Source organism: Microtus oregoni, unplaced genomic scaffold (genome assembly GCF_018167655.1).
Source record: "Microtus oregoni isolate MIOR12 unplaced genomic scaffold, Mior012 000000F_ref0000247, whole genome shotgun sequence".
NCBI classification, from domain to species: Eukaryota; Metazoa; Chordata; class Mammalia; order Rodentia; family Cricetidae; genus Microtus; species Microtus oregoni.
This window is the reverse complement of record NW_024543059.1, coordinates 917,301-936,589: the sequence shown is the minus strand read 5'-3', so window position 1 is coordinate 936,589 and position 19,289 is coordinate 917,301. Positions and strand designations below refer to the sequence as shown.

At 44.4% G+C, this 19,289-nt stretch overlaps 1 protein-coding gene across 1 annotated transcript; it reads left to right on the top strand.

Annotated features, from left to right (window-relative positions):
- Positions 1-8,904: 8,904 nt before the first annotated feature.
- On the top strand, positions 8,905-9,855 carry LOC121452412 (olfactory receptor 2AT4-like). The gene has a single exon (XM_041658577.1). It carries the CDS (start codon positions 8,905-8,907, stop codon positions 9,853-9,855), a length of 951 nt encoding a protein of 316 aa, XP_041514511.1.
- Positions 9,856-19,289: the final 9,434 nt, after the last annotated feature.

Below are 19,289 nucleotides of genomic sequence, written 5' to 3'. Positions count from 1 at the left end.
GCCATCTCTCAAAAGGAACTAATCCACAGATTAGGTTAAGGTCATAAGAATCTAGTTACTTCCCCAAACTCCATCAGTTGGCAACCAGGTTCACAGAACATGAGACTATGTTGAAAGTTTCATATTTATTTCACATATTTTGTTTTCACATGAAAGTTTCATATTTAGACCAGGGGTTGGTCTTCCAGGTTGAGTCTTTAAGAGGCTGGTTTACCTCGAACTGCAGAAGTGTTTACTGCAGTTTTAATGGTTTGCACAAACAGCTTTCAGAGTTTGCATACTTGCATGGAACCATTAGTGAATAACTCAAAAAGTTTCAAACAAGCTCTGATGTTTGCAGTCACTTTCTAGAAACATGAGAGCAGTTTTATTCTTTGAAGGAATAGAACAAATCCTATTTCAACTCATAATGTTAAAATAATATTTAGAATAAACTGTGAACAAACTCTTCCAGACCTTGACCAAGCTCCTATGTTGAAACTCCAGCACCTTCTCCATCCCTCCCCTTGCCAAACTCAGTTTCCCACTATGACCTGCATCCGGATAGCTGGGGTGAGACAGTTTCTAAGGAGAAAACAGCCTTGTCTGGACAAACGATTCCAGAACGGAAAAACCATAGACTGTCACACAGTTCCCTGAAGCTGCATTGACTTCCCGTTCTGCAAAGCTCCTATATAAACCCTGAGTGTATTTCCTGCCTTTTGGCAGACATCCCTCTCCCACTGTGTCTGCCCCCTCTGTTTGAAATAAACAGCGCAGTCTGCCGAGGTCAGTCTCTAGACGATTCTGCCTTCTGTCTCTTTGAGCTGCTTCAGAACTAGTAACTGTAAGTCTTAGACTGTTGGCTTTTTACAATGAAATTGGTGCCAATGCTTTTTTTCCTATCTTATGAAAAACAGAATAAAATAAGAAACTTTTTAAGATGAAACCTAAAGCTTCGTTTTGTTTATTTGTTTCCTACTTACTACAGTTCTGTCGACTGCTACCTCCTTGTGGGTTCTTCTAGCCCATGCCTCTTTCCCGGTTTCAGTGACACATTCCAAAAAACCTCCGGGCATGTTTGTGCTGCCAAACAGTGGCTTTCCACTGCTGACTAGGGATCCCTGTTGTAGTGGCTGAGAAACAAGAAACAAGGCAAGAGAATCATCAGTCTGTTAAATCTGCGGAATTATCTTCAAGAGCAATTAGAACTCTCCTGAAATAAGTTCAGTATTTACCTTTGTGATACCAAAACAAATATATATACACACACACAAAGTTATATCTAACCCAAAAGTGTTCACAAAAGAGTGAGTAGCTATGGACAGAATAAGGCAATGTGTGTGAAATATGCAAATGCACAGGAGTGTTTGCCTGTGCATGCAGAAGAGCCAATGCCCTTTTCTGGTCTATACTGGTACCAGGTATGCATGCAATATACATACATATACGCAGACAAAACTCTAATGTGTGTAAAATAAAATAAATGTTTTTTTAAAATAAATAATTTTTTAAAAGTATGGCATAGGAGAAAAAGTCTAAATCAATAGAGCACAGGCTTAATACAAGCAGAGAAGAAAAGAATAAACAATATTCTAATCATACAAGGAAATGAAATGACCAACAGAACTACAGGAATCGGCAAATCCCTCTCAACAATAATGTAAAATGCAAACAATCTTAATGCCGAGGTTGGAAAATGTAGACTGGATTAAGAAGAAAAGGCCTGGGCATTATCTAGAAGAAATATCCCTCACTAGTAAAGGCTCAAAGACAGAAAGAGAGGATAGACTGCAACAAAGCAAACAAATCTGCTTTTCCACAAGAGGGCCAGAAACACACGTTGGAGCCAATGGTGGTGGGAAAACATAGACCCCTACTTCTCACCTTATACAAAACTCAACTCTAAATGAGGCAAAGATTTCAATGGAAGATTTGAGATCCTGAACCCATTGAAAGAAAACACAGGGGAAAGCTTCAAGGCACAGGAATAAGCAAAGACTTCTAGTAGGATTCTAATACCCAGAAGTAATAACAAGAATTGGCAAGTGAGATTACATGAAATACCACAGAAAAGGAAACTGTTAATAGAGCAAAGATGTTACAGAATGGGAGAGATAGTCTGCCTGCTGTTCTATAAATGATTTAAAAATCAAATATCCCAACCAAATAAGTCAATAAAAAATGAACAATAAAAAATAACAATAACAAAAATAACAAAAAATAACAATAACAAAAATAACAATAAATAAATAATAAAAAATGAACAATAAAAAATGAAAAATAAAAAATGAACAGACAGTTCTAAAAGCGGTAATACCCATGAAATATATTCAGCATTCTAGCCATCAGGGAAAAGCAAATCAAAATGGCACCAAGAGCCCATCTTACCTGTCAGAACACTTAACTATCAGGAAGCCAACAAGATGGCTGATCCTGTAAAGTGCTTGCCATACAAGCCTGACCACCCATGTTCAATTCCTGAATTCTGTGGGAGAAGGAGAGGGCCAACTCCAGCACACACACCGTACTCATGCCCTCCCCCAAACTCACACACACACACACACACACACACACACACACACACACACTCTCATACATACACACAGAGATAATAAATTACAATTAGAAACAAATCAAACAACAAAAAGTACTGGTAAGGACACAGGGAAAGAAACACCTGTACACTGCTTGGAGGAATTAAAATTAGTGAAGCGAATGAGGTAATTAGTGAGGAGGTTCCTGAAAAAAAAAAAGAACTAAAAATAGAGCCTCTATCTGGTACATACCCAAAATAATCTAAATCCACACTCCACGGAGATGACCCTGTGCCCACACTTATTGAAGCACTGTTTGTAGAAGCCCAAAACTGGGCACAAGCAGCCAAAAGATGCCTATGAGCAAATGAGAAAATGGGGCATACATACACCAAGGTTTTGTTGGGCAATAAATCATGAATGAAATCACACCACAGGGAAAATGGATGAAGCTTGTATGGTGGTGTACGCTTTTATAAAGTCAGCACTTGTGGGGGGAGGGCAGAGACAAGCAGATTCTGAGTTCGAGGCCAGCCTGGTCTGCAAAGTGAGTTCCAGTACAGCCAGAGTGGTTATGCAGAGAAACCCTGTCCCAAAACTACTGCTAATAGCAATAAACTTAAATAACCATGTATATTTAAATAACATAAAAGTAAGAAGAGGACTGGTTGGGTGAAGGAGGAGGACTCAGTGACTGGGAACAAAAGTGTTGGCAGAGGCTGTTCATTCCTTTCCTGGCTGTCCAGACCCAAAATAATCACTCATAAATATTAATTAAATCACTGCTTGGCCAATCACTTAAGCATATAGCACTTGCATCTTAAACTAGCCCATTTCTATTCATCTGTGCATCACCACAAAGTCATGGTTTAACCCTAACCCAGGCAAAGCTCTGGTGTCTGTCTCCTCCAGCAGCTACATGGCGTCTCTCTGACTCCGCCTACTCTCTCCTCCTCTATCTGCTTGGAATTCCCACCTTTCCCTATTCTGCACTGCAATAGGTCCAAAGCGGATTCTTTATTAACCAAGGGTATCCACAGCATGCAGAGGGGACTCCCACATCACAAAAGGAAGACATAGCTCACGTTTTCAATGTTCGTGTTCTCTTCCACGTAGAGCCAGATTTAACCCCATCCGTATCTGTCACGGAAGCAGAGAAGGGACAGAACAAAGGGCCACAGGGACGACCGTGAGCAAAGGCTAATGGCACACGTGTGAAACTTCACAATGGAACTCATTACTTTGTAAGATAACTAAAGAGAACTCATAGAAACTTAGGAATTTTTTTTTAAAGGTTCCAAGCCTCGGTCCAAACTCTGACTCTGGCACTCCGCTCTCCTGTGAGCTTGCACACATTCCTCCACTCCTCCAGTTCTGCTGTCCATCTTTAGGGGCTTGGGCCATGAGCCATCCACCCTCAATGCCTTCCTTTGGCCTCAGACATTAAAAGAATGGGACAGGCAGCCTTGACGTCTTCCCTGATGGCTGCGAAATTAAGATGGGAAATTAAGAGCAGCACTGTTTCGGGCGATGGATTCTGGATCCCACGAGACTTGTCAATGATGTCACTTCCATTATCAGCAAACCCCAGAGCCACCACTCCTACTGTCTCCCATCTCCCAGCTCTATGGTCCCAAAGGGGAGCCATCTTGAAGAGACTCCAGGGAGGGGATGAGGGTTTAATGAGTCACGGCTCAGCTCCTCTCCAGCTCTTTCCACCAAGCCCAGGTGTGACAACTGCACAGAAGATCACTGGGTAGACCAGATTTGGCAGGTGAGTTGGCTGAGGATGGAGGACCCAGAGACAGGTAAGGGCTGAGGGTGGAGGAGAAAGTCAAGGACTCTGGGAACGTTTAGGGTCATAGTGCAGTCCGGAGACCCTCACTTAATTGTGTGGATATCCCAGTCTCAGGAGGCACCACCTGGTCTGCATGACCCTGGGTCAGACACTGTGACGATTCCGTCAGAGATGCGCATCTGTAGGTGCATCTGGGAGGAGGGGCTTGGCAGGAGGCGAAGCCCATGACTGCAGAGACCTGGAGGTGCTTAATGAATTATAGCAGAGGGACTTCAGGTCAGAGAGGCAACGGGGAAACCAGGTCTAAGTCAGAAGCCAATCAACTTACGTTCTGTGCTTCACGCACACCTCCTTTTCCATGGCAACAGTATAACCAGAGCCTGTGAGAGTATGTGTGGACTGTCAGGGTGTAGTGAAATGCAATGACCCCATGACTGATGACTCAAGCTTGCAGCTGGGGCTTTAAAACAGAGCCTGGCTTGTGGGGTGGGGGCTGGCTCTGTCAGTAAAATGTTTACAATACCAGCGTGAGGACCTGAGTTCAGATCCCCAGCGCTCCCATGCTGGTATGGTAGCACCCAGCTATAACCCCAGCGCCAGGGGAAGGGAAGGACAGATAGACGACTGTCAGTGCAGCTGAATCAGAGAGCTCCAGATCTGGTGAGAGACCCTTTCTCAGAAAAGCAAGGAGAGGGGCTGAAGACAGCACTCCACGTTGGCCTCTGGCTTCCACAAGTCCTTGCACATTGCACACACACACACACACACACACACACACACACACACACGCAATTAGTGGAGTTCTTCAGGGGCCTGGGCCGTGGGATAGCCACCTGTAAACCCTTTTTTAGCCAGATGCACAGGGGACCTCAAAAACGTTTATTGAACTGGAGGAGGTCTTCTCTAAATGCTCATTTTACAGATGTGGAGACTGAGCTCAGCGGCCCAAAGACAGCAATCGAGGTAGAAGGCTGCTGACCCAGCAGCCAGGACTCTTGGTTACCAGGTGGGAACAGATCTTTGTGGCTGGCTAAAGAAACAACCTCTCTGGGTGTGGCCTTGGATGAGGGTCTGACCTCTCCTAAAATCCTCAGTTTCTTCATTTTCTGGGGAAGCATAAGCACGTCCCAGCAGGACTGTGTGTTAGGGATGCTGTCTGTGGAGTGTGGCCTCAGCCTGGGTATTTGGATGATTGCTTCCTCTCTTCCTCTCTCTCACTCACTAATGGCCTCTTAGAGAATTCCAGCAGGGAAAACCCTACCAGAGAGATGGCCTCTTCATAGCTTTAGTAGCCTGAAGCACCCAAAATACCTTTGGAATGTGTAATTCAGAATAAAATTACTCCGAGCTACAGAATAACGGTAGAAAGGAATCTATGCCGATGCTTTCTAAAACACAGTAGCAAATGTCAAATTCTTCCGGCAGCCTTTTCAGGGCTCCCAGACCTTGTGAGCTCCAGCACGGTCCACTGGAACAGCATCTTAGGGGAGCAAATACTTCCAGTGCTTTTGGTGTGAGTACAAAAGCCTCAGCGTGTTAGGCTCCTCAGTGGTCCAGGTCCATAGGGCTGCTAGACTCACTGCAGACTTATCCCTGGCCCGAGGGGGAGGGGCAGCTGATCCTGATACCGACAGTCCAATTCCCCTGTGATCTTGGGACAATCGCAGTCCATTTCTGGGGCCCATTCTCTGTCCCTTTCCGTATAACGAAAGGGTTGGGTTAAAGCAATTTCATTGATTTTATTACTAATGGCTTCTTCCTCGCTGCTATATGATCCCCATCAAAATGAGACAAGCTGAAGGAGCCACACGGTGGCTCCCGCCTGCAGTAACAGCTCCTGGGAAGAGCTGGGGGCGCCTTGGTCAGTAGAAACACTCAGGGTCCATTGCCACCCCGAACGTGCTCCCGACTGGGGCAGCCAGAGTCACTGGTGATGAAGGGACGCGCAGGGACTTTGTGAGCCCCTGAGCCAAACAGAATCGGGAAAGCTTCTTGGAGGAGGTGACATCTGAGACAGTGTCGTAGAAGTACAGGACGAGAGGAAGGGTTTGTGGGTGCCAAAGTATTGAGCTGGGAACATTTGGCGGTCAAGCCCCGCCTCTGCAAGGAGTTTGCTGGTTTCTCTATTTCCTCGACACCGACCTCCCCCACTGTTTAGTAGATGGAGCAGAGGGGGAAAGAGGATGTAGTTGGATTCGACGGTTTTGAGCGTCTGTCCTTTGAGACCCAACTTAACCCAAGACTGTGACATTCCATATACTGTTGACTTCTCTGTCTTTTCAAGGCATCCGGGGGAATGCGGTTTTTATCTCTTCGGCATTAGGGAACCAGGTGGCAGGCACCTGCAGGCTGGGTCTCGGTCGTTGTGAGTTAATTCTCTGCCGTTTTGCTTCCCGGCCCAGACTATGGAGGTGACTCCCAGACACTTTCAAAGGGTCAGAAAAACACGTCACCATGCTTCTTTGTTAATGGAAATGCAGACTTCACTTCACACTTGAAGAGACTCACAGGTGTCCTCTGAGAAAGATGATCCACCAATGAAATGACACTGTTGGCTGGAGGAGCAGAGGAATGAAGGAACTCCGTACCTCCTCTCCTGACACCCTGGCTTCCAGGCTCCCTGAGCAGAGAAGTCAAAACACAGGGTCAATGGAGAGAAGTCCAGGCTCAGTCCTAGCTGTGGCCAAAGTCAGTGTTAACTTGAACCAGACCTGGACCTATTCATCAAGTTCTTAATTTCAAATATTGGAAACTTTAGTTCTGGGATATTTCTCAATAGATTCCAACTTTCTGTGGAAATTCTCTATGTTTTTTAGTCATTTTACAAACATTTTCTTCCATACAATTTAAGTATTCATACTAATGTCCTTGTTTACTCATTTAGGTATCTAGACTTTTAAAATCAATTTATTTTTACATTTTACTTTTTTATTTTGCAATACTGGGAACTGAACCCAGGGCCTTGTACATGCTAGGTAAATGCTCTACCGTGGGGCTTGTTCACCCCGTCTTAGATTGTTTGTATGTATAGTGTATTTTCCTCTTGGTCATATTTTCCTGACTTTTCCTGCCTGATAATATTGTGGGCTGAATGTTAATAACGACAGATGTACCCGACGCTTCGGATGACAGGCGTGCCTCACCTGCCACACCTCCTGTTTCTCTCTTAGGCAGGCAGTCAGGTGCTGAGCACTTTGGGGTAATTGGTGCTTGAATTGGTTTTCCGGTTGCTTCAGTCCCAGGAGAGTGACCTTTCCTGGGGTGTGATTCTCTGTCTCCTCAAAGATGCCCATGAGAGAGGTGCTTCATTCTGGAGGGTACCAGTAAGCGCCTTAGCTGCCCTTCCCACGCCTCCTCACCCTGCCTTCCCACATCCGCACAGCTTCAGATACTTGGGAAATTTGAGAGAAGAGCAGAGTATATGTGAAGGACACGTCCTCCCCTCTGGCCTTTTAAGTCTCAGTGGCTTCTGAGGAGATCTTAGTCTTTTAGAAGAACCGTAAAACCTAGTCCTCCAGTTCCTTCTGAACAGCCCCAGAATTCATATTACTTTAAGACTAGTCCTACATTCCGGGTGCTTTAATCCACTTTGTAAGCCTCTTTTGATTGACAGAAGCTTGCTGGTTTCTCTCGTATACCCAAGTTCCCATGCCTAGTTCCAGTCATTCCCATGATGTCCATCAAATCAAATACTCTCTGAGGGGAGAAAATGATTGTATATTTGCTATGGAAGGTCCCCAAGCCTGTGAAAGTCTAATCGTTCCATCTTATTGAATCTGTGCCTCTTCAGTTTGATTTTTAGAATGTGGTGGTACAAACCTGTAATCCCAGCCCTTGGTAGGCTGAGGCAGGAGGCTCAGGAGTTTAAAATCAGCCTTAGGTACATGGTGAAGCAAAGCCAAGCTACAAGAGATCTTATCTCAGCAAAATGACTTACGTCTTTTATCCAGGTTTTCCTAGTTGTTACACTGGTGTGCCCGCTGCCATGGCCGACCACACCTTGTTAGAAAGCAGAGGTCTGGATACCCAGTTCCCATGTGGTCAGAAGAGTCTCAGGTCCAGGAGCACAAGTGAGGAGGTGGCCTGGTGAATGTCTGAACTGCAGTGTGCTACTGAGAACCTCGGACAAAGCTGTCTCTCTGAAGCCACGCACTGGAACTGTGAGTGAGTGGCACAGTCAAGCATGGGTTGAAGACCTTGGTGTCAGAGTTACAGCAACCTAAGTCGTGTAGTGTGGAGTCTGAGATAAGCCCCAGAGGGAGTCTTCCCAAAGTACTTTAGTGACGGTGACAATGACCAACCAACTTTTTACCTTGACTTTCTCACAGGAAAGTTGAGGTTTGGCCATTGTCACCTAAGCCAGGAATAACAACTTCTGTTTGGTAGACTGCTAATTGGTATTCGGCAGATTTGGGGCTCAGATGGTAGAAGTCAATCCACAGCCCACCACCAGTCCTCTGGAGTTGGTTATAAATAACTGTGCTCAGACTAATGAGGGATAAACCTTATGGAATCACTACAATGGAATCCTTTCCCTGTATTTCAGATGTCCCAGCCACCCATGACCCAGATCGCCAGTTCTATTCCACTATGGAGGCTACAACCTGCAACGGATCAGTAGATGGCTCCACCATCTTCTACCTGGTGGGCATCCCCTCTCTACCAGAGCCCTTCTACCTCCCCGTCTTCTTCCTCTTCCTCCTCTTCTACCTGCTCATCCTGGTGGGGAACACCCTGATCCTGGTGGCCGTGGTGACAGATCCCAGCCTCCACAAGCCCATGTACTTCTTCCTAGTCAACCTCTCGGCCCTGGACATCCTTTTCACCACAACCACGGTCCCTAAGATGCTGTCCCTCTTCCTGTTAGGAGACCACTTCCTCACCTTCCCTTCCTGCTTACTGCAGATGTACCTCTTCCAAAGCTTCACCTGTTCAGAAGCCTTCATCCTGGTGGTCATGGCCTATGACCGCTATGTGGCTATCTGCCGCCCTCTGCACTACCCTGTCCACATGACCCCACAGACAAACGCTGCCCTGGCAGCCAGTGCCTGGATCATCGCCCTCCTCCTGCCTGTCCTAGCAGTAGTGAAGACATCTCAAATGGCATATAATAGCATCGCCTACATCTACCACTGCTTTTGTGACCACCTGGCTCTGGTCCAGTCCTCTTGTTCTGACACCAACCCCCAGACCCTCATGGGCTTCTGCATCGCCATGGTGGTGTCCTTCCTCCCTCTCCTCCTGGTGCTTCTCTCCTATGCCTGCATCATGGCCTCAGTGCTTCGTATCAATTCCAGGGAAGGGCGTTCCAAAGCCTTCTCCACCTGCAGCTCCCACCTCCTGGTGGTGGGCACCTACTACTCCTCCATTGCCATAGCCTATGTGGCCTACAGGGCCGACCTGCCCCAGGACTTCCACATCATGGGCAATGTAGCCTATGCTATCCTCACACCAATCCTCAACCCTCTCATCTACACTCTGAGGAACAAGGATGTCAAATCAGCCATTACAAAAATTGTTTATCTCAAAAGCGTGACATGAATGTTTGCCCTCTTAATGCAGCTAACTCTATCCCTAGGACTCAAACCAGCAATGTTTAGCTCAGAGAAGAAACTCAATAAATACTACAGAATGGCCAAATTAATGAATGTAATGTTGTACAATAAAAATTCACTCAAGCAAATAGCCCTAACTTCAGTCTTCACAGCTTGGTTCATGGTTGTTCCTTCTGTGCAACGAAATAATGTTAACCTTTCTTTTTATAAGAATCTGAGGTTATATAAAAGTTTCACTACTTAGTAATTAAAAACCATTTGCTAAAGTAAAAAAAATCTGCATAGCAATAAAAATTCTGTACATACAAAGTGTATTTTAAAAATTGGAAGCTAAAATTCTGGAAACAATCTAGATGCCCCTCAACCAAAGAATGGATAAAGAAAGTATGGCACATTTACACAATGGAGCATAACTCAGCTGTAAAAAAAAATGACATCATGAAATTTGCAGGCAAATGGATGGAATTAGAAAAAAGATCATCCTGAGTGAGGTAACCCAGGCCCAGAAAGACAAACATGGCATGTTCTCACTCATAAGTGGATATTAGATTTAAAGTAAAGAATACCCAGACTACAGCCCACAGCTCCAGGGAGGCTAGGTAACAAGGAGGGTCCAAAGAGGGACTCATGGATTTACCTAGAAGGGGAAATAGAAGAGATCTCCTGGGTAGACTGGGGCATGGGGTGGAGGGAACATGAAGGATAGAGTGGGGCAGGTTGGGGCTGGTTGGAGGGGGAGAGTAATGAAAGAGATGTCTTGATGGGGGTGGGGTGATATTTTGTCTGTGTTATAACAAAGTTTTCCTGAAGAGCTAAGCCACTAGTAAGCCATAGAGGCCAGGCAGTAGTAGCACACACCTTTAATCCCAGCACTCAGGAGGCAGAGGCAGGTGGATATCTGTGAGTTCAAGGCCACCTTGGGCTACACGAGATTGATCCACGATGTGGGATTCCCCTCTGTATGCTGTGAATACCATTGGTTAATAAAGAAACTGTCTTAGGCCTATGATAGGGTAGAGTAGAGCTAGGTAGGGAAAACTAAACTGAATGCTGGGAGAAAGGAGGCAGAGTCAGGGAGAAGCCATGGAGCTGCCAGAAATAGACATGCTAGAACCTTGCTGGTAGGCCACAAGCTTCATGGTAAAATAGAAAATAATGGAAATGGGCTCAATTAAAATGTAAGCTTGGCTTCTGACACTCAATGGTCATAGGCACACAAAAAACCTCTACATTTGTATTAGTTACTTTTCTCATAACTGTGATCAAAATACCTGGGAGAACAGTATGAAGGGCAGATTTCTCTTCCTCACGATTTCAAAGGCTCACTCCGTGTTTATTTGGCTCCATGCATTTAGACAGAATTTGCGGTAGTGGGAACATGCAGAGAGAAGGTTGTTCAACTCAACTCTTAACAGACAGGAAGCCAAGCAGGAGAAGCATGAGAGGACCAAAACAAGCCATGACCTTCAAAGACACATCTCCAGGAGCTAGCTCCTCTAGATAGGAAGTTTCTAGAACTTTCCAAAACTAAACTTAGTTAGGAGCCAAGAATTCACGCATGAGCTGTGGGGCACCTTCCAAATTCAGATCTAGTAGACCACCAGTCATTGCCCATGAAGTTGTTACTAATCTGAACATACAATAGAAAAACTGAACCTGTACAAAAGCACCACCTTATCAAGTAGAAAAATGTCATATTGGGCTCAAACAGACCCAGAAGGTGTAAGTTGCATGAGCAGGCAGTTCAGACTTCACTGATATCCAGTCTCAAGGCATTCATATTTTTTTTAACTAACTCTAACTATGGCCTTATTGGAAAATCTCTAGAATCAAACACCTTGGTAGGGGTGGACCTCAGAAAAGGAATTCAAATCTTTCTTTAAATAGGCTGTGTTTTAAAAATTGACCCAGGACTGCATTACAACCAACAAAGGAAACAAATTCTATCAGTGGGCATATTCTATGAGAGGGTCTCTGATTTTTCATCTAAGCTTAGCCCCCTAAAGAGTGAAATCCAAAGAGATCTGGCCAATCACAATCACTAGGCTGCCACCATACAAGTGGTTGCTCACATGCAATAAAGCAGACTCTGCTCCCCGAAACCGTCTCCAGAGTGGTTTATCTCTGTGCCCTTTAGTGACCCACAGGCATTGCTGTCTGGCCCAGGGATGCCCAAGTAATGATGGAAAATAATTGTGAATGTATTTATGTCCCATGTGACTGTTGTGTTTCCAAACGAAAGTTTCCATATATTTATTAAGACAGTGCCTTTAATGTAAGCACAGCTTGTTCCACAGACCATCATCTATGTACTGTTATATATCTGGAGACTACTGAATGTATCAAGGCAGGCTCCATCTGTGGAAAACCTGGAGTTCAAATAAGCTCTTCAGAAGTCTGAGGACCAGCGTGGTCCATTCATTAGGGCGTTGCCTTCCTCATTCTCGGGGGTGAAACTTCAGTAAGAAAAAGCCATGGTCTGCTTTTTAATTATGTGCAAGCTAGAATACACTGTACCAGAGGGAACATGGCCATTGGCCGGCCTCTTTCATAGTCAGTTCTGGAGCAGGACTGAGGTCAAAGAAGAAACGCCTGTGTTGCCTGCTATCGGCGTTGGTGTAAGAATCTTGATTCTATGTGTTCACCACTCAACAAGTAGAGTCACAAGTTTCAGATTGTCTTTCCTCAATAGGGCAATGTATAAACCATATAAACGTGCCTTCACGAACCAATCTGTGAAGCACATCCTAAACACGAACCTTCCCATGCTTAGAAGTGAGGTAGATACAGCAACCGGCAATTATGTTCAGGCTACCAATCAGTTTTAATTTTTGGTCTTAATTGGTAGCAAGTGAGACTATTTAACGATGCTATCGATGGGTATGAAAGGCCCATCTGGGGAGACTTTCAATCCCCTCACTATTTTCTTTCTCAAACATCTTACTTAACATGCAGGATTTAACTTTCTAGCCAGCATCTCATGGATACAAAGGACCTTATTGTGGGTACTCTCGGCTAAAACCTCATCTACATCAGCGCTAAAACAAGTCTTAAGGATGGGAAAGTTGCCCAAACAGAAGCTCTGGCTTTTAGGATTTGTTTTGACATCAGTCCAAAACAATGCAACAGAGTGATCTAATCCAGGGACCATCGCTATCCATCTGTGTGGGTGGAACTGCAGCACTGAGCTCCAAACAGTGCTCGGGCTTTGGCATCAGAGTGCCAGCAGGACTCAAGATGCCCCTTGGAAGAGAAGTTGCTATGGATATGACCTTCCCAGCCTCTTACAGAAGATCATCTCCCTCCTCCTCACATCCCTCAAGCAATGTCTGCTATTTAGAAGTCCCTGTGCAGATAACCTCCCACTCCCAATCCCTTGGCATGCTGGATTCAACTCTTTTCTAAAGTTTCTTTTGTCTTGTCTTTTCAAACGCAGGTTCTCACGAGGTAGCCCAGGCTGGTCTGGAACTCCTGATCCTCTGGCTGCCACCTCCCAAGCACTGGGATTACAGGATTTGCACCACAGCACTCAGTTGAGAAGTTTACCTTTCCAGAATTTACCTCCATTGGCATTTCCATTGTTTCTTTTGGGAGCTGGTACTCATCATGTCAAGGATTTCCTGTCCTCATCATTGTCCACCCAAATAACTTCTTCTAAGAGGAAAAGTATCTTTTGCTTCACTCTCTACTTCAGAGTCATCCAAGTGTCTACAGAGATGGACCTGTAGCCTTCACAGCTGTCTTCATCTTCTTCGTGACCACAGGGCAGGCACCGGTCCATAGCTGGCTCCTCCACCAGCATCAGATGGTTCCACAACAGGAGTTGGCTATCTGATGCCATCAATTCTGGTGCCTGCTCCGCCCTATGTGACTTCTAAAGGGTACCCATGGAAGAAAAATGTTCTATAAGCAGGAGTGCACAAAGTGAGGTAGACAAGATGGCCCTGAAAGGTTAAAGGCTTCCCACTTTGCCAACACCTCAGTGTTTATACAAGAGATTAATGGCACCTATGTTCGTGCATAACTATAATTAAACTCAGTGGGTCACAAACAAAACAAAACAGAAGGCAAGAACAACAACAAAAAAGGCATGAAAATAAGAGGGGAACTTGGGGAAAAAGAAGGGGTACAGTATGAGTGGGGGTGGGGATGAGAAAGGATGGGAGGTGAAAATGAACAAAATACATTTTATGAAATGTATGCATGAAATTTTCAAAGAATAAAGAAATAGAACTTTGGAAGAGCCATGAATAAAAGGCCCCAATGGTGTGGAGGGAGGCTGAAAGTGGGCCCAGATCAAGGCTGACTTGGTTCATCTGCTAAGAACCCAAGATGCCAACAACAAAGACTGATACTGCCCTCACTCAGGATTGTGAATGACCAGCACTCAAGAGAGCCAGGCAGCTGTGAATGATGCCGGATCTCTTCCATCGTGAAGGGTCACTATTTATTTTACAGAATGGAAACCCATTCTGAACACGGATTTGCCCTTCTTGCTCACAGTGTATCTGCCACCATCGCCCCGGCATTTAATAAATGCCTTATGTGTAATTTCTCATAACCATGACAAAATGATTGATAAAGTCAACCTAAGGGTCGACTTGGACTCATTGTTTTAGAGGCTTTCTGCCAAGGTTGCTTGGTTCCGTGGGCTTGTGTCAAGGCACAGTAAAGCGGTGCATCTCATGATGGACATGAACACACGCCTCCACTTCCTAGTTTATACCACTTTGCACCAGCACCATCAAATTATGAGTCTGTAGATGAATAAATCCACCGAGGAAGTGAGAGCTGTCATGATCCAATCACTCCCCCACATCACATTGACTAACAGCCAAGCCTTTAACACATGAGCCTTCTGGAGACTGTAATAACTTACTCATCACAACGATTTCCTGGGTGACCTTGCTTTTGACAAAGGCACGCAATTCATAGCAGGAGAAGCGAGGCAGCAAGGTTCATGCACATAAGAGTCACAGCTCTTGCACTACAGCCCATCACTCAGAAATGAGTAGCTGTACTGAAGGGACCAATAACAGACTGAACACTCAGCTTGGTTAGCTGACAATAACTAGGAGGGTGTATGGGTGCTGTTTGATAAATTAAGCCCATACTCTTAACAAACAATCAGTAAACGTGACAGTTCTCAGTCTGTGCAGAATATACAGGATTAGGATGTGTCTTCCTCCCTTGCCCTGAGAGCCAAAATACTTCCTCCCTTCCCCTCAATTTTAGGTTCTGTTTTCTTAAACGCTATGGCTTCTAAGAATGCACACCTCTACAAGGTTAGAATAATAATTTCCTTGGCCGGGAAGCTGAGATTGTCATGTGCAGTTCAGAGACCTCTTGCCACTGAATCAATAAGCCAAGATTAACACAACTCATACAGCTCACCCTGAAGAGGAAATGAAGAGGAAGGGGAACCATTTTTTTTTTGATGTGGGATTTACCATTGGTAAATAAAGAAGTTGCTTTGACCCATGGCAGGGCAGAATACAGCCAAGCAGGAAAGCCAGACTGAATGCAGGGGGAAAGAAGGTGGAGTAGAGGGAGATTTGAGCAGATGCTGGAGAAGCAAGATGTGAGGTAACAAGCCATGAGCTTGTGATAAAATAGAAATGGGTTAATTTAATTTGTAAGAGCTAGTTAATAATAAGCCTGAGCTAATAGGTCAAATAGTATATAATTAATATTAAGCCTCTGAGTGGTTATTTTTAAAGAGGTCGTAGGACCAGGTGGAATATGAAATCTCCAGTTACAATTTCTGGACCCAGGGGCTTGTCTGGAAGGTGGATTCCTATTGCTATAGCCATGATAACGCTAAGAAATAGCCAGCAAACCAAGGCAGGAGGGTTTCATATTTAACAGCCCCAGGTAACTCACTCTTGGGCAGTATGCAATGCTGCTACATGGAATGGTCAAGGCCCTAGGCAAGACATAGAGCTTTGGGTCAGAAAACGAATTCTGCCTCCAGCCACCACTGTTAAAATGAACAAGTTATTTCATTCCCTAAGTCTCACTGTCCTTCTTTTGAATTTTCTGTCGTGTCCTGTGGTTATTTCCTGCCTCCTCTGTGGCTATGAGGACCAGATACGATCATGAGAACAAAGACTGTATCATTAGTGCAAAATTCTGGGCCCTTGAGGGTTGTTAGTGATACTCTTCTCATTATCAACAAAGCTCAGGGACAAATCTTGTTGTAGGAGATGCCAGCAAGTGATTTCCTCAGAGTATGGAGCATGGTACAAGGGGAGACGCATTTCAAAGAAAAGTACCCAAGAGACCAGGCTGGAAAGAAAGAGCTGATGGTTTAATTAGCTCAAGTTCGGCCCTGCCTGCTACTTCTTTCGAGGCCTGTGGTGGAGAAACAGAGTGGACCAGACCCAACAGGTAATCATTGCTACAGATATGCAGAAAGTGGCAAAGTAGAGAAACAGGGGCCGGGGGTCCAGGGGCTATCAGCTTGGGCCAGAAAGATTGAGTATAGAAAGAGGGGCACTCCCAGGAGCCCAGATCATTGAACTCATGCGAGCTGTAGGATCCTGGTCTAGACAGATAAAGGCAAGGAGGTGCACCTGCAGGTAAGATTCAGACCATCTGAGCATGGGTCCTGCCACAGGAAGATAAGGCAGGTAGCAGCAGAAGTCATGGGAAATGACTTCATAAGCAAACGGGTTAGCCTCCGTAAGCATTGTCTGTCTGAACAGTCTCTCAATAAAAATAAGACAAAATAAAAACCTTCAGGGTCCCAGTTGAGGGAAACAAGGTTCAGAATTGAGGTGATTTGAAGGCTACCCCCATGGAGGTTGCAACAATGATTCACATGTGGTCCTCAATCTCCCAAGTCCACAGACTTGACGTTTGTGAAGGGAAGGTGCTCTGTCCCTTAGAGCACAGACTGTGTGACCTCTGTCTCTGTAGCCTCTCCTCTGCCATACTTGGAGGAGACACTTAGAAGGTGGCTCAGTGAACTCGCGACCCTTCGGAGAGCTTCACCTCAAAGCCACCACTCACTCTACAGCTGAGCAGAACAAGGCTCAAGGCTCCAAGTCTCAGCCCGAGAGTGGCAGAGCTCTCTTGATTGACAGGTATGGCTTAGCCCTTTGAGGCTGGCTTCAAAAAGACCCCTGCTCTCATTCATCACTACTCATGGTCCTAGACATGGCCCACCCTTTTCTTACACTCAGGTCCATGGTTCTGAAGAGGGACGGCTTCTCTCTGGCAGCGGTAGGTGGTGAGAGGAGGGGATGACACGTTTAGGTTGGCATTCAGGTGACACCTGCATCTTTCTTTTCCCCACCATCACTGGAACTGGTATTAGACAGACATCGCAGGGAAGATCTACTGTGGCAGGGCCTGCTGGTCTAAGCACAGGACCTAGTATATACTTCAGGAAAAAAAAATAACCCCAACCTGAAAATGAGCATAAGAAACAGTAGTTAACTGTTAACACGAATTAGCTATCTCTCAGAGACCAGGGGGAAATTTAAATTTAGTCTTTTCTGATATTATCAATTAAAAAGAGTAAGAAACCTTTACTATATTATTTTCCCCTTTGGAAATTTGGCCCTCTGGGTTTGCTGGAAAAGTCATGAAGGTAATCGAGACTTCTGCCAGGATTCAAAGGTGTGCTCTTGTAAGAGCAGCTAGCTGACGGTGGCATCTGGGAAACCTCTGTCCTATGCACAGGTGCTGCCCAAGTTGGGAAGCCGAAAATGGAAAACAAAACAACTTTCAACTTATTGCATTAGTGGTTTATGCATGAGAGACGTTTCCTTAGAAAAGTGATGAATTAGACTGCCTCTAATCAACCAAGGAGCCCATACTCACAGATCACTGGAATTAAAGATACCACATTAGTTCTTTAGTTCAAGGGATGAGCCCAAAGTTGAAAATGAATCATTATTTTCTTCAACTCAATACCTCCAAATTTGTGGGTTGAAATACTGGCTGCTCACAGATTCTGTTATCCAGAGTCTGAATTTCATTTGACTCTTTGAATGCTTTAGTTTCTCCAGCAACACACTGTTTATTTAAAGGTGCACAAGTCAGTATTCATGTGCTTGTTCACTGTAACCAGAGTCTGCTCATTCATTTCTCAGCTTCCTTGACCTGAATAATCACACAAAAACTGTATTAATTACAACACTGCTTGGCTGATGACTCAGATGTATTCCTAGCTGCTCTTACCTGTTAACCCATTTTTATTAATCTGTATAATGCCATGATGCTGTGGCCTGCGGGTAAGGTTCCAGCATCTGTCTCCTTTGGCAGCTACATGGTGTCTGCCTGATTCTGCTTTCTTTCTCTCTATATCTCTTCCAGCCTGGCTGTATTCTGCCCTGCCATAGGCCAAAGCATCTTCTTTATTAACTGATGGTAATAAACCATATTCATAGCGTACAGAGGGGAATCCCACATAAGTTCAGTTTCTGTGGTTTCTCTTGCTGTTAACCTCAAGTTTTATGCTATTTGCTTCTGGTAAAATGCAGGACATTATTTCACTTTTTGTGTTTGTTAAGACTTATTTTATGGACTAAAATGGGACCCATATTAGAAAAGTTGCATGTACTCATATAAAAATGTGTATTCTGGCACTTTGGGATGAAATTTTCTGTGGAAAAAAAATGATCAATAGTATAATTTAACTCTAATGTTCCTTTGTTGACCCTTATTGATGAGAGTAGGAAGTTAAAACTACCTTCTAGTATTATATGGAAGCCTATCTGTTTTATAAGTGCTACCTGTTATATAAAATTGGGTTTTCTTGTATTCAGTATTCTTCTTAGTGGATGGTTTTTTTTTTTCCATCACTATGTAGTGACCTTAATCTTTTCTACTTTTAGCTTGAAATTTGGTTTGACTTTTTCTTTTTCTTAGACATGATAATGGCCACATGTTGGCAGGAAGATAAATTTCCTGCAGGAAGCAAGTTGTTAAATCTTGTTTGCTAATTCAACCAGTCTGATCTTTTAATTGGATAATTAAGGCCACTGGCATTCAAAGTTGTTATCAAATGAATGGACAAGTTCCTGAAGTCAGGGCAGTTTTCTTCTGGCTGTCCTGAAGAATCCACGTTCTTCTCTTTCTCCGTGATTCATCTTAGAGGTTTGGTGTTTAATGAATTAATAGCCATTGGTTCATTTGATTTTCTGCTCTTTCGGTGTCAGTTTTAAAATTTCTCACATAATAATAACAATGTTTATCTTGCTTCTTCTTCTGAAAGCGGGATTCCTTTAAGTATTTTTGCAATGCTGTTTTCACGGGCATGAATTCCATCGGTTGCTGCTTTTCTTGGCAGTTCATGATCCATTGATTTTTAGGGATGCTTTAGATAGATATGGTGATCTATGTGGAATTTATTTACTTTCAGGAATCCTCACTCTGCTTTCCTGACCTGTAAAGCTTCCATGAGAAGTT